The sequence below is a fragment of the Symphalangus syndactylus genome, chromosome 2, assembly GCF_028878055.3.
Source record: "Symphalangus syndactylus isolate Jambi chromosome 2, NHGRI_mSymSyn1-v2.1_pri, whole genome shotgun sequence".
Classification (NCBI taxonomy): Eukaryota; Metazoa; Chordata; class Mammalia; order Primates; family Hylobatidae; genus Symphalangus; species Symphalangus syndactylus.
In genome coordinates, this window is record NC_072424.2 from 41,267,773 (window position 1) to 41,281,707 (window position 13,935).

Genomic DNA, 13,935 nt, shown 5'->3' on the forward strand with positions numbered 1-13,935 from the left:
GGAGGCTGCCCACTGGGAAAGTCTCCATCACTCAAACCTGCAGAACTAGTTGCGGAGACTCACTGGGGCTTGGGAGCCTCCGGGCTGACTTCAGTAAAGCCCTACACAATCCCAGGTCAGGGGAGACCTGAGGCAGAATTTAAGAAACGTGGCCAGAGCAGGCAAGTAATACCTTCAAGGGTACGTTTCACCTAGTGGGCTGCCTGGGGGGGATCTTCAACATTATTATGTTAGATGCTCCCCAGGGGGGACTCGCTGGAATTGAGCCAGACCTCTGTTAGTAAACCGCTGGACCTAATCCTACATTTGTGTAATGCTTGACAAAACCCGTTCCCATTATCTTATTTGATCCTGAAAACAATCCTCAGAGGGAGGCCGGGCAGGGATTATTTTTCTCATTTACAAGTGAAAACACTTGTAAACTGATTTGCCTGGAGTCCCACACCCAGGATGTGGCAGGAATGAGACTTGGATCTAGGTCTTTGTACAACCTGTTCTGGGTTCTTTTGATTTCACACAACAGACTGATCAAAACATTCCCAGCCCCACCCACTCCTCACAACCACTAGCTTAACCAGCAACTGGAAACTCACCAGACAGCTTGTGTTTATGCTACCCTCACACCTCTGTCCTAGTGAAGAATACACCTTTGGCTGGCAAGCTCTCTAGGAAAAAAATAATTTTATGTCATCTCCTTGAACCAAAGACCAACATTAATCCCAGGTGGATTTGAAAAAAAAAAAAAAAATCAAGGCATTTGAAAAATCTAAAGAAAATAGAATGGAATATTTAATAACTTTCTGGCAGCAAGGAGACTCCAAATTTAGCATCGTGTTAGAAATTTCAAAGGGATTTTAAAATTTGCCTACATGAAAATTTGGTTTTACTGGGGGAAAAAATGACTGTACAGAGCCAACAAAAGCCTGGAGACGTATTTACAGTAAAATATGAAAGAAAAGGGTTAATATTTGGTATGTAAAGGAGTCATGCAAATACGTAAGAAACACTCCCTAGGAAAATCTTATTAGGAAATAGACAATTCATAAGAAAGGAAGTACAGTTTGTTAACAAACATTTAGAAAACTGCTCTACCTAACTGAAATCAAAGATATGCAAACTGAAGGGAGAAAATTTCCCCATATAATCCGCAAAAAAAAAATTCAATAATACTCAAATACTAGTGACGGTGTAATGATGTATGCTCAAGCATTAATGATGGTAGAGTACATTTACCTAACTCTTGGAAAGAGATTTCCTCAACATTTGTCAGTAAACCTTAAAATACCCAACTCCTGTGACTTAAAATTCCACTCCTGGGAATATACTCTAAGGAAAGAATCATCAATATCTTAAAGTGTTACGCACAAAAATGTTAGTCACAAACTTAACGATGGTGAAATTAGGCAAATGTTAAAACCACAGGCACTTGATGGAAACTTATGTAATCATTAAAATGTTTTCGAAGTGCATGCAATAACACGAAAAACGTTTATGAGGTAAGGCAAAGTGGAAAAGTGTGTAACACTGTATGTGTGTGTTTGTATACTACACTTTCATAGAACAAAGGCTAAAAAGGAAAAAAATTTAAATGTGAACCATGAGAGATTTTTTCCATCCCTTATATTTTTCTTTTTCTTTTTTTGTTTTTTTTTGAGACGGGGTCTCGCTCTGTTGCCCAGGCTGGAGTGCAGTGGCGTGATCTCGGCTCACTGCAACCTCCACCTCCCGGGTTCAAACCATTCTCCTGCCTCAGTCTTCCGAGTAGCTGGGACTACAGGCGCCCGCCACCACGCCCGGCTAATTTTTGTATTTTTAGCAGAGATGGGGTTTCACCATGTTGGCCAGACTGGTCTCGAACTCCTGACCTCAGGTGATCCGCCCGCCTCGGCCTCCCAAAATGTTGGGATCACAGGCATGAGCCACCCACCGTTCCTGGCCAATCCCCTATATTTCTATTTGAACCTTAAAAAAAAAAAAAAAAAAAAAAAAAAGACGACGTCAACCCTTCTTTAGCCAAGCGGCGGTGAGTCTTAAACTCTCAAGTCCTATTCTCATGAAGAAGGCTCGAAGACTGCGGGAGGGAAAGCCTCTGGAACCTCACCTCAGAGCGATTCTGCCCTGCTTCAAAGCGTCCCCTCTTAGGCCTGGCGCGGCAGCTGACGCCAGTAACCCCAACACTTTCGGAGGCCGAGGAGCGAGGACTCCTTGAGCCCAAGAGTTCGAGACCAGCCTGAGCAATATAGTGAGGACCCCCGCCGTCTCTACAAAAAAATTTTTTTTAATTAGCCAGGCGTGGTGGCCGCGCCTGTGGTCCCAGCTGCTCGGGAGGCTTAAAGTGGGAGGATCGCTTAAGCCAGAGTTCGAGGCTGCAGTAAGCCGTGTTCGCGCCACTATACTTCAGCCTGGGAGACAGAGACCCTTTCTAAATAATAAATAAGTGAATAAGTAAACAAATAAGGTGCCGCCTCTTCACTCCCAATTCCCTCCGCCTTTCCCCGCCCCCCCTCCTCGAAGCCGGACCCGCGGCGGCCCGCCCCTCCCCCACGCCCGGGGCCGGGAACTGCGGGTGCGCGGGGCGGGAGTCGGGCGGGCTTAGGCGCGGCCGACACGTGGGGAGGGAGGCCGCGGACCAGGAGGCGGGCCCGGAGTGGGTGTGGGTGTGTCCGTGCGTGGGAGCAACCAACCCCAGCCTCCTCCGAGGCGCCAAGTTTCCGCACGGTTCGTTGGGCCCGGGCGGTCGGAAATCAGTCCCCACGCCCCGGACCCCCTCCTGGAGGGACAACGAACACCGTCGCCGCCTGCGCCGCCCTGCGCCCCCGTGCCTGCTTGCGCGTCACCCCCGCCCCGGCACGGTGGTAGGGCCCGGCGCGACGTCACCCATTGTTTACAAATCAACCGGAGCCGGCAGGATTCCGGCTCCCGCGGCTGCAGGCGCGCGGCTCGAGTGCCTGGCGGGCTCCGGCTTCCGCGTCCGCCCCAGCTCCGGCTTCGCCCGCAGCTCCGCGCCCGCGGGCAACCAAGCCCCAGCGACGCCCGCACAGCTCCGGGTGCCAGGACGGGGGGCCATGCCGTGCCGGAGGGAGGAGGAAGAGGAAGCCGGCGAGGAGGCGGAGGGGGAGGAAGAGGAGGAGGACAGCTTCCTCCTGCTGCAGCAGTCGGTGACGCTAGGCAGCTCGGGCGAGGTGGACCGGCTGGTGGCCCAGATCGGCGAGACGCTGCAGCTGGACGCGGCGCAGGATAGCCCAGCTTTGCCGTGCGCGCCCCCGGGGGCGCCGCTGCGGGCCCCGGGGCCTCTGTCTGCGGCGGTGCCGGCGGACAAGGCCCGGCCCCCGGCGGTGCCGCTGCTGCTGCCGCCCGCGTCGGCTGAGACGGTGGGCCCGGCGCCCTCTGGGGCCCTGCGCTGCGCCGTAGGGGACCGCGGCCGCGTGCGGGGCCGCGCTGCGCCCTACTGCGTGGCCGAGCTCGCCGCAGGCCCCAGCGCGCTGCCGGGGCCGTGCCGGCGAGGATGGCTCAGGGAGGCGGTCACCTCCCGCCGCCTGCAGCAGCGCCGATGGACCCCAGCCGGGGCACGCGCCGGCGACGACGACCCGCATCGGCTCCTCCAGCAGCTTGTGCTTTCGGGAAACCTCATCAAGGAAGCCGTGCGGAGACTCCAACGAGCCGTCGCCGCGGTTGCAGCCACGGGCCCCGCAAGCGCCCCTGGGCCCGGGGGAGGCCGCAGCGGACCTGACCCCATTACCCTGCAGCCCTCAGGCTCCTTGCTCTGATCCAGGCCTCCTGGAGGAGGAAGTGGAGGCCGCTGCGTAGACCCAACAGCGTCCAGTTCTACTAACTCTGAGCTGAAGCCGACGTCGCCAGCCTGGGAGCGACCACTTTGGCTGCGGGGAGGCGCGTGGGGAGAGATCTCAACCCGAGAAGTTACCAGCCGCGGCGAGGCCGTCGGAGAAAACTTAAGCGTGGAGAAATGTATGCGCCAGGGTGCATCCGTGGGGCATGAGAATTTCCCGGGCCATCCAAGCCCAAGGACCTGGGATAAACTGGGAGAACTATGGCAGCTACTTGCATCGACTTGTACCTCACTTAGCCTTTGGGGGTGTCGTGAGCTTGGATTGTTTAAGGAGGGCTCAGGGGCAGGAATCGCGATGGCTTTATAACAATACTTGAAAACTAACGACACGCATACATTTTCTTATTTTCCGGTGGAGGAACTTAGTGAAAGTGGTGCTACAATTGCTGTGCCAAGAAATTCCAGAGGGGAGAAGAATGTAAAAGTTTGGTGGTGGGTGGGTTGGCATTGCCCCTTTCTCCCACCGATTCGGTGGCTGGTGAAGGTGGGAGATGTGAACTCTAATTAAGGGACTGGAGGGAGGTGAAGAATTTTGCAGGTGGGAGAGTTGGATTTGAATGTGGACTTGTAAATGACTTGACCTTGCCACCTGTGATCAAGGTCATGGTTTGCTGTGGGGTTCCTGGGAGAACTTACTCACCCCGGAGTCTTTTCTTTCTCTTGCTCCAAGAGGAGCCCTGTTGGTGCTTTACCACCGCTTGGAGTCTCCCAAGTTCACAAACAGGCAGAGAGGGACGTGTAGGGAGAGTTCTTTCCTGTTTTCTGTGCTTTCCTTTTTCAGGACTCGCAGAAGGCCACTCATGGCCATGCCAGGAGCTTTCTCAGAAAGTCATAAACAATCTTTTGAGTCTCTTTCCTGTCCTCCCAGCTGAGCTTTCTTATTCCACCCTTTCTGGTGTCTATAGGAATGCATGAGAGACCCTGGACGTTTTTCTGCTCTCTTCTGGCCCTCCATGGAGCCATGGGCCTCGGCCTCGGCGCGATTCCTCACCCGCACAATTTATTTCCTCCTCGCGTGCCAGCCCTTTTGTGTCTGAAACCGGTTTTAAAATGTGACCCTCCCAGAGGAGAAGCCGCTGGCTGTACCCTTGTGAAACTTGACGGCGCTTTTGTAAGGTGCCACCCCCAAACTTTAAGGTAGCTAAACCAATTTTTAAAAGATTCAATGGCTTATTCATCCTCCAGATGTAGCTATTGATGTACACTTCGCAACGGAGTGTCTGAAATTGTGGTGGTCCTGATTTATAGGATTTCATAATTAAAATGTCTGCTGAATAAATTTGGTTTTTGTTTTGGAGCACGGTTTGGCATTTTGGTGGAAGGTGGGAGAGGGGCAGAAAAGCATATAGGGGTGTGCTTAATAATAAAGAGGGCACTTGGGCTAAACAGGGGGACCTGAACAAATGGTTTGGGCCAATGCTGATGGGCACAGAATCCTAGTAGAGCCACAGTACTTGAGTGCTTCTAAGTTTTTGTTCCACAAGATCAGAAAATTAAGTCCAGGTTTTTAGAAGCTGCAAGATGGGCTTCCACTCCCTTTGTGGAAAGACAGTGTATTCTAGAAATGCTTTCTGGGCTGGAGAGCAAAGAGGTGCCGTGGTGGAGGGAGGTGGGTTTTCATCTGGACGTTTTTGTGCAAAATGGGTAGGGCACAGGCGAAGCCAGCCTGCTTTCCCCTTTGAGACTGACCTAGTCTTGAGCTATGGCCTTGGGAGAGAAAAACAGGGTTTTACAGCAGTGTATTTGGTAGTTTTAAAATGGCTTGGTTTGAGCACTCAGGGGTTAGATTTGACTGAAGTAGCCCTCCTCCTCTCCTCATTCTCTCTCTGCCCTGTCTTCCCAGGCATAGAGCCCTTGCTGAATCCCTTCCTAGTTCCTGCTTTGCCCTTTTCTCTTTTTAATTTAATTTTATTATTTTGAGATGTAACCTGTAACCGAGGTTGGAGTGCAGTGGCACAATCTTGGCTCACTGCAGCCTCAGCCTCCTGGGCTCAAACAGTCCTCCCACCTCAACCTCCTGAGTAGCTGGGACTACAGGCTCAAACCACCATGCCAGGCTAATTTTTTATATTTTTAGTAGAGATGGGGTCTCACTGTGTTGCCCAGGCTGGTCTTGAACTCTTGATCTCAAGTGATCTGCCCTCCTCAGCCTCCCAAAGTGCTGAGAGTAAAGGCGTGAACCACCACACCTGGCCCCTGCCTTGCCCCTTCCTTGCCCAGATCTACTAACCAGCCCCCAGGGAACCTCTCCTGCTCAGCACACTCCCAAGGCTGGGGCTGCAGAGGAAGGCCGATGCTCAGTTGACTCAGCCCTTTCTGCTCACCAGCTGTGTCATGGTGGGCAAGTCACGACTCTGAGTTTTTCCCTTGTGATTTGTAAAACAATAGTACTTAATAGGGGAGTTGGAAGGGTTAAATGAGGACTTGAAGGGGAGACTTCATTGCTCAAAAAGTGATAGCTGCTCATTCTTGGTACTACCACGTGGCTTTTTTTTTTTTTTTTTTTTTTGAGACGGAGTCTTGCTCTGTTGCCCAGGCTGGAGTGCAGTGGCGCGATCTCGGCTTACTGCAAGCTCCGGCTTCCGGGTTCACGCCATTCTCCTGCCTCAGCCTCCCGAGTAGCTGGGACTACAGGCGCCCGCCAACACGCCTGGCTAATTTTTTTTGTATTTGTAGTAGAGACGGGGTTTCACCGTGTTAGCCAGGATGGTCTCGATCTCCTGACCTCGTGATCTGCCCGCCTCGGCCTCCCAAAGTGCTGGGATTACAGGCTTGAGCCACCGCGCCCGGCCTTACCACGTGGCTTTATGTGCCATGAGGTAGGCACTATTTTTCCATCTTACAGATAAGGACTACAGACAATGCGAAAAGACCTACAAGATCTGAGTGTTGCTCTACTTGCCTAGGTAGAGATGGAGCTGATCCCTGTTAGGGCAGGCACCCTGGTTGGCACCTTTTACAAGACTTTTTTTTTTTTTTTTTGAGATGGAGTCTCGCTCTGTCGCCTGGCTAGAGTGCAGTGGTGTGATCTCGGCTCACTGCAGCCTCCCTCCTGGGTTCAAGCGATTCTCCTGCCTCAGCCTCCCGAGTAGCTGGGTCTACAGGAGCGTGCCACCACACCCAGCTAATTTTTGTATATTTAGTAGAGACAGGGTTTTACCATGTTGGCCAGGATGGTCTCGATCTCCTGACCTTGTGATCCACCCACCTCGACCTCCCAAAGTGCTGGAATTACAGGCATGAGCCATGGCACCCAGCTTTTTTTTTTTTTTTTTTTTTTTTTTAAGACACGGTCTTGCTGTGTCCCCAGGCTGGAGTGCAGTGGCAGATCTTGGCTCACTGCAGCCTCCACCTCCTGGGTTCAAGCAGTTCTCCTGCCTCAGCCTCCCAAGTAGCTGGGATTACAGGTGCCCACCACCACTCCCAGCTAACTTTTGTATTTTTAGCAGAGATGAGGTTTCACCGTGTTGCCCTGGCTGGTCTCAAACTGCTGACCTCAAGTGATCCACGTGCCTTGGCCTCCCAAAGTGCTGGGATTACAGGCGTGAGCCACCGTGCCTGGCCCTACTTTGCTTTTTACAATGGTGAAAGGAATTACTGGTGGTAGAGCAGAATCAGAACTCAGGGTACTTAAGTTGGTCCTCTTGCCCCCTGTCTGAGCCTACACACAACGCTCTTCTCACACACTCTTGCCCCCTTTCTGAGCCTACACACAGTATGCTCTTCTCACCCCAACTCTTGCTACTGATCCAGCCATTTGCAAAGCCTGTGGAGAGCCTGGGCCTGGGGAAGTGTCTCTGTCTAGGAGGCAATGGCCATTTCCAAGGTGTTGCAGCTTGGGATAGCCCATTCCTAGTACTCTTAGCTCAGGAATGATTTTGGCTAGGATATCCCTAGCCACTTGTAGTGGATGGGCACAGAGTTGAGACAACTTTATCTTCTGAAGGGGCCATTGCCCGTGTTTCCCTGATAACATTCTGCAAGTCTCTAGCCTAGAAGGACTGGAGCAATAGGGAAATAATGAGAAATGGTGTGCGTGTGTGTGTGTGTGTGTGTATGTGTGTGTGTGGTGTTTGGAGAATTAGTTTCACATGGGACCTTACGAGGACAGAAGCCTGGTGCCTTGTAAATGACTAGGAGTTGGAGAGGGTTCAGGGCTTAAGATAAAGATTTGGCAGTTAAGGCTAAGGGGGTGGGATGGGGTGGGGGCGCAGAATGGGGCCTGGGAGATGGGCAGTAATAACACTAGCTAATGGGCAATAGTGCCTGTCATGTGCCAGGCTGTTTTCTAAGCACTTTTTTTCTTTTTTTTTTTTTTTTTTTTGAGACAGTCTCACTCTGTCGCCCAGGCTGGAGTGCAGTGGCTCACTACAACCTCTGCCTCCTAGGTTCAAGTGATTCTCCTGCCTCAGCCTCCCAAGGAGCCGTAGCTACAGGCGGGCACCACCACATATGGCTAATTTTTTTTTTTTTTTTTTTGTATTTTTTTGGTATAGACGGGTTTTGCCATGTTGTCCAGGCTGGCCTCGAACTTTTGACCTCAAGTGATCCACCCACCTCGGCCTCCCAAAGTGCTGGGATTATAGGCGTGAGCCACCGCACCCAGCCTGTGCGTGCCCGGCCTTCTAAGCACTTTACAAATACCCAACTCATCAAATCTCTGTGGGAGGAAGAAGACTACAGAAAAGGAATAGACAGGAAATAAAAGTAAGAGAAGCCAAGGGAGACTGTAGGGTGAACAGTAGAAGCGTGGAATGTATGTGGGTCCACATGTGCACATAACACAAACACAGCTGTATCTGTTATCTCTATGTATATCCCCTGTAGTCAGGCCACAGAGGTCCGGGGCATATGGAATCAGATCTTATTCAATGACTTTCACTGTCTTTTTTGAATCCTGAAGTTAATTCTCAAATTGCCTTTGTCAGCACCCTTAAGTAGCGTGTTTTGAACATCTGCACTGGATTCCTCCCCTCCTTAGCCCAGCTGAAGAAAAGTACTATTTATGGTGCATCAGCAGAAAGGGGTTTGTGACTTTAGTGTCTAGGAAAGATTTTCAGGAAAACCTGTAGGAAACCATTTTTCACTGATCTTAGGCTCTGGAATCTAATTTAGGCAGTTACAGAAACAGGCAAAAGGCAGGGCAAAGGTAACAGGATGATAACCAGCTCTTGCTTTTTTTAACCCACCCAAATCAATAAGTCAAACAAACTGCCTGGGCAGCCTATCAGTTGGGGGTTGTGATTTTACTTGCTATGAGTCAGTTAACAGTTGGTAAGAGGGAACACTTAAACTCTTTGGTATCAGTTTTCGTTTTCATTCCATTATAGCATCAGCTACAGGTAATTCATTCACACAAAAACAACAGAAACATATCCAGCCATCCCAGGCATGAAGGATGGTTTCAGCAGCCAATCTGTCAGGTTCCAGCCACACTGTGGCAGGACAGTTAGTGACATAGGGAGCTGTCATGTGGGGCATCCACAACCACAGTCCCCCTAAGCCCTGCCCTTCAAACCTGCCCTGGCTGAGTGCCTTGTACTGTCCCACTCCTCCAGGAACTTAGACCTTTATAGCATCTTCCCTTTGATTTCACCCTTTTTTTTTTCTTGAGACGGCATCTTGCTCTGTCACCCAGACTGGAGCGTAGTGGCGTGATCTGGGCTCAGTGCAACCTCGGCCTCCTGGGTTCAAGCGATTCTCATGCCTTAGCCTCCTGAGTAGCTGGGACTACAGGCGTGTGCCAGGACGCCCAGCTAATTTTTGTATTTTTAGTAGAGACGGGGTTTCACCATGTTGGCCAGGTTGGTCTCAAACTCCTGATCTCAAGTGATCCACCCGCCTTGGCCTCCCAAAGTACTGGGATTACAGGCATGAGCCACCATGCCCGGCAATTCCACCCTTTTGTATCCTCCATCCACACCCAGACGAGCAGAGTTCTCTCCTGGCTGAGTGAATCCTTCCCTTGGCCATTTTCCCATTTTAGCTGTAGTCCCTCTTTTCCCATCTTCAGACTTGTAGGCACCACAATGCATCATCTACGTCCTAAGCACCCCACTCCCTTAGCCTCTGCCAGTCTGTTGAAATTGCCCATTGTTTGCTCTGCAAATATTTACTAAATACCAGTACACTGGCGCTGTTGCTAAATGCAGCTATGTTGCAGGCAGTGGCCTAAGCATTTTTACTAGCATTAGCTCAATTAATCCTCACAACAACCCTATGAGGGGGGGACTTTTTTTTTTTTTATCATCGGACTTTGCAACTGAACGTAAAGTTAGAGAGGTGAAGTTACCTGCCCAAGGTCATGGGAAGGAGCTTTCAAGGAAGGAGCCAGGCAGTCTGGCTCCAGAGCCACGATTTTACAGCTACACAGTACTGTTAACTAAGGCCTACCGGTTTTCTTTTGGAAATGTCTCGTGTTTTCCTCTCCCTTAATCGCCTGGGTGCCTGGGAGCTGTAACAGCCATTCAGCGGATCTGGCTGACCATCAGTGTTTTCCTCAGCTCCAGACCACTCCCTATGCCATGCAGCCTGACAATCTGCCTAAAACATCCTCTTCATCTTGTCACTCCTCTGCCATCACAAAATATATAATCTATTGGGGAAGAGAAGACATTCACATATGAGTCCCTGAGATAACTCTATAATGACAGTAAATAAAATGCGAGAGTGAGAATGCAATGAACTCAAAGGCCACTTCCTATGAAGAAATTGCGTGGTTTTCTCTTTTTTTTTTTTTGGAGATGGAGTCTCACTCTGTCACCCAGGCTGGAGTGCAATGGCACAATCTCAGCTCACTGCAACCTCCGCCTCATGGGTTCAAGTGATTCTCCTGCCTCAGCCTTCCAGGTAGCTGGGACTACAGGCGCATGCCACCATGCCCGGCTAAGTTTTGTATTTTCAGTAGAGACAGGGTTTCACCATGTTGGCCAGGCTAGTCTCAAACTCTCTCTCTTTTTTTTTTTTTTTTTTTTTGAGACGGAGTCTTGCTCTGTTGCCCAGGCTGGAGTGCAGTGGTGCGATCTCGGCTCACTGCAAGCTCCGCCTCCCAGGTTCACGCCATTCTCCTGCCTCAGCCACCCGAGTAGCTGGGACTACAGGCACCCGCCACCACGCCCGGCTAATTTTTTGTATTTTTAGTAGAGATGGAGTGTCACTGTGTTAGCCAGGATGGTCTTGATCTCCTGACCTCATGATCCGCCCTCCTCGGCCTTCCAAAGTGCTGGGATTACAGGCGTGAGCCACCACGCCCGGCCCTAGTCTCGAACTCTTGACCTCGGGTGATCCACCCATCTCAGCCTCCCAAAGTGTTGGGATTACAGGTGTGAGCCACCGCACCCGGCCTACTGTATGGTTTTCTCAGTACAGATTATAGCCAGGACTGGACAGGACAGCAAATAGAACTTGAGCATTTGAATTTTGGAAAAGGATAGGTTTTCTGATAGGAAATGGGGGAGTTAAGAGCTGTGGCCCCAGGCTGTGTTCACTGCCAACTGCCAACCCTATCCTTTGTGATATTCCTGCTGCCTCTATTCAACCAGTTCCAACCCTGAGCTGCTTTGCAGGCTTAGCTTGGCTCCACCCCTTTTTTCTCTCTCTCTTTTTAGATGCCCATGCTGGAGTGCAGTGGTGTGATCTCAGCTCACTGTAACCTCCGCCTCCTGAGTTCAAGCGATTCTCCTGCCTCAGCCTCCCGAGTAGCATGCACCACCATGCCCAGCTAATTTTTGTATTTTTAGTAGAGACGAGGGTTCACCATTTTGGCCAGGCTGGTTTCGAACTCCTGACCTCACATGATCCACCTGCCTGGGTTTCCCAAATTGTTGAGATTACAGATGTGAGCCACTGCACCCGGCTGCCTCCACCCTTATTCCCTTCTTCTACACTTCTGTTAACACCCACCTATGCAACTGGGGTGCATGATCAGGAAACTGGTCTGACCTTCAGAAGAAACAGGTTTGTGCCTGTTTTTTTTTTTTTTTTTTTTTTTTTTTGAGACGGAGTCTCGCTGTGTCGCCCAGGCTGGAGTGCAGTGGCGCGATCTCGGCTCACTGCAAGCTCCGCCTCCCGGGTTCACGCCATTCTCCTGCCTCAGCCTCTCCGAGTAGCTGGGACTACAGGCGCCCGCCACCACGCCCGGCTAATTTTTTGTATTTTTAGTAGAGACGGGGTTTCACCGTGGTCTCGATCTCCTGACCTCGTGATCCGCCCGCCTCGGCCTCCCAAAGTGCTGGGATTACAAGCGTGAGCCACCACGCCCGGCAGGTTTGTGCCTGTTAAGAAATATTGAAGAAGTCAGTAAGAGGCAGAGTTTTCTGCAGAAGACTCAAAGTGGCCTTAATGCAACATCTCTCAGGAACAATGTTCTGTTTTGTTTATTATTGCTGTTTGGTTCCCATACCATTTGCTCTTTCATTCTAATTTAATTTTAACACAACTCTTCAAGGTGCTCTACCCTTACCCACATTTTGCAAATGAGTTCATTGAGCTTACTGACCCTGTCCCATATCACACAGCCGACAGTGGAGGGCTGCCTGCAGAGCCCCCACTCTTACCTATTACATCTTTTGGGTAACACTGGTAGGGGCAGGTCAATTGCTCTCCCTTCAGTTATGATGGAAAACCAGGAGGAAACACTACTTGGAAGAGTTTTGCCCCTTTGCCTGCACCAGCTTTCACTGTGTTCAAATGGAGTGCACCTCGGAGTGGAAACCTCTCTGAGCTTCCATCTCTAAATGAGGCGGTAGCACCAGACTGCTGAAGGCTGAGCTCTCCGGGGGCTGACAGTCTGTGATTACTGAGCATTGGTAGAAGTGGGGGCTAATTGAGTGAGTTAGTAATTTCGTTGCCAAGGTAACTCTTTCCTGATTGGAAGGAAGGGATCACAGGTTTTAACATAGACTTTGCTAGATAGAAAAGTGGTGTCTGATCTTCGCTCCAGATTTCTGCATCTGAGCTGGAAAAAGAAAGAGCAAAAAAGGGCAAAAATTGAATCCAAATATTGTAGGATGTATGCCTAATTTAGAATGAAATCTTGGGGTGGCAGACTCTGGAGTTCTCTGTGAGGTGGGGCATTCCTTTCTCTAAATCACTTATTTGCCAATGTATGTGTCACTTTGTTTCATTCCATTCGTAGCTTTGTTCTCTTATCTCACCAAGGTCATTTTCTGTGGCCAGCTGTCTTCATAGGATGCTGAACATTTTGTAAGGAAATGGCATTCCTAACTCAGCCTAGGAACTTGGAGCACAATTTTCCGGGGTTCCAATGGCAGGGTCACCAATTTGAGCAACTGTAGGGATGTCATTCCCATGGTAGCCTATGTGCAGAGTTGCGTGGTGAACAATATTGGACCATATTTGATGATATGGAGCCATTGGAAAGAGCCCTGAGTTGGGAGCTGGGAGACCTAGGTTCTAGACTCTGCTAGGCCTCTGGCTTCATAAACAGCTTTGGTAGGTCATTCTTTCCTGCTCACTTCCTTGGACTATTTTTCCACCTATAAAATGGTCTAACACGACTTTTTTTTTTTTTTTTTTTTGGGACAGAGGTTTTGCTCTATTGCCCAGGCTGGGTAATGGTGAGATCTCAGCGCACTGCACGCTCCGCCTCCTGGGTTCAAGCGATTTTCCTGGCTCAGCCTCCTAGTAGCTGGGATTACAGGTGCCCACCACCACGTCCAGCTAACTTTTGTATTTTTAGTAGAGACGAGGGTTCCCCATTTTGGCCAGGCTGGCCTTGAACTCTTGACCTAAGGTGATCCACCTGCCTCGACCTCCCAAAGTGCTAGGATTACAGGCATGAGCCACCACATCTGCCCCAATACGACTTTTAAAATACTTTATGTAAATCCTGGCTGAGTGAGGTGGCTCACACTTGTAATCCCAGCACTTTGGGAGGCTGAGGCAGGTGGACTGCTTGAGCCCAGGAGTTTGAGAACAGCCTGGGCAACATGGCAAAACCTTGTCTCTATAAAAAATTTTAAAATTAACTAGGTGGCCGGGCGCGGTGGCTCATGCTTGTAATCCCAGCACTTTGGGAGGCCGAGGCGGGCGGATCACGAGGTCAGGAGATCGAGACCACGGTGAAA

At 50.5% G+C, this 13,935-nt stretch overlaps 1 protein-coding gene across 1 annotated transcript; it reads left to right on the forward strand.

Annotated features, from left to right (window-relative positions):
• Positions 1-2,648: 2,648 nt before the first annotated feature.
• Positions 2,649-5,144, forward strand: FRAT2 (FRAT regulator of WNT signaling pathway 2). The gene has a single exon (XM_055253628.2). The coding sequence runs from the start codon at positions 3,066-3,068 to the stop codon at positions 3,765-3,767; it is 702 nt and encodes a 233-aa protein (XP_055109603.2). The 5' UTR covers positions 2,649-3,065; the 3' UTR covers positions 3,768-5,144.
• Positions 5,145-13,935: the final 8,791 nt, after the last annotated feature.

Bases quoted from the DNA above. Each gene is read 5' to 3' on its own strand.
- FRAT2 (XM_055253628.2), top strand. From the start codon at position 3,066: ATGCCGTGCCGGAGGGAGGAGGAAGAGGAAGCCGGCGAGGAGGCGGAG.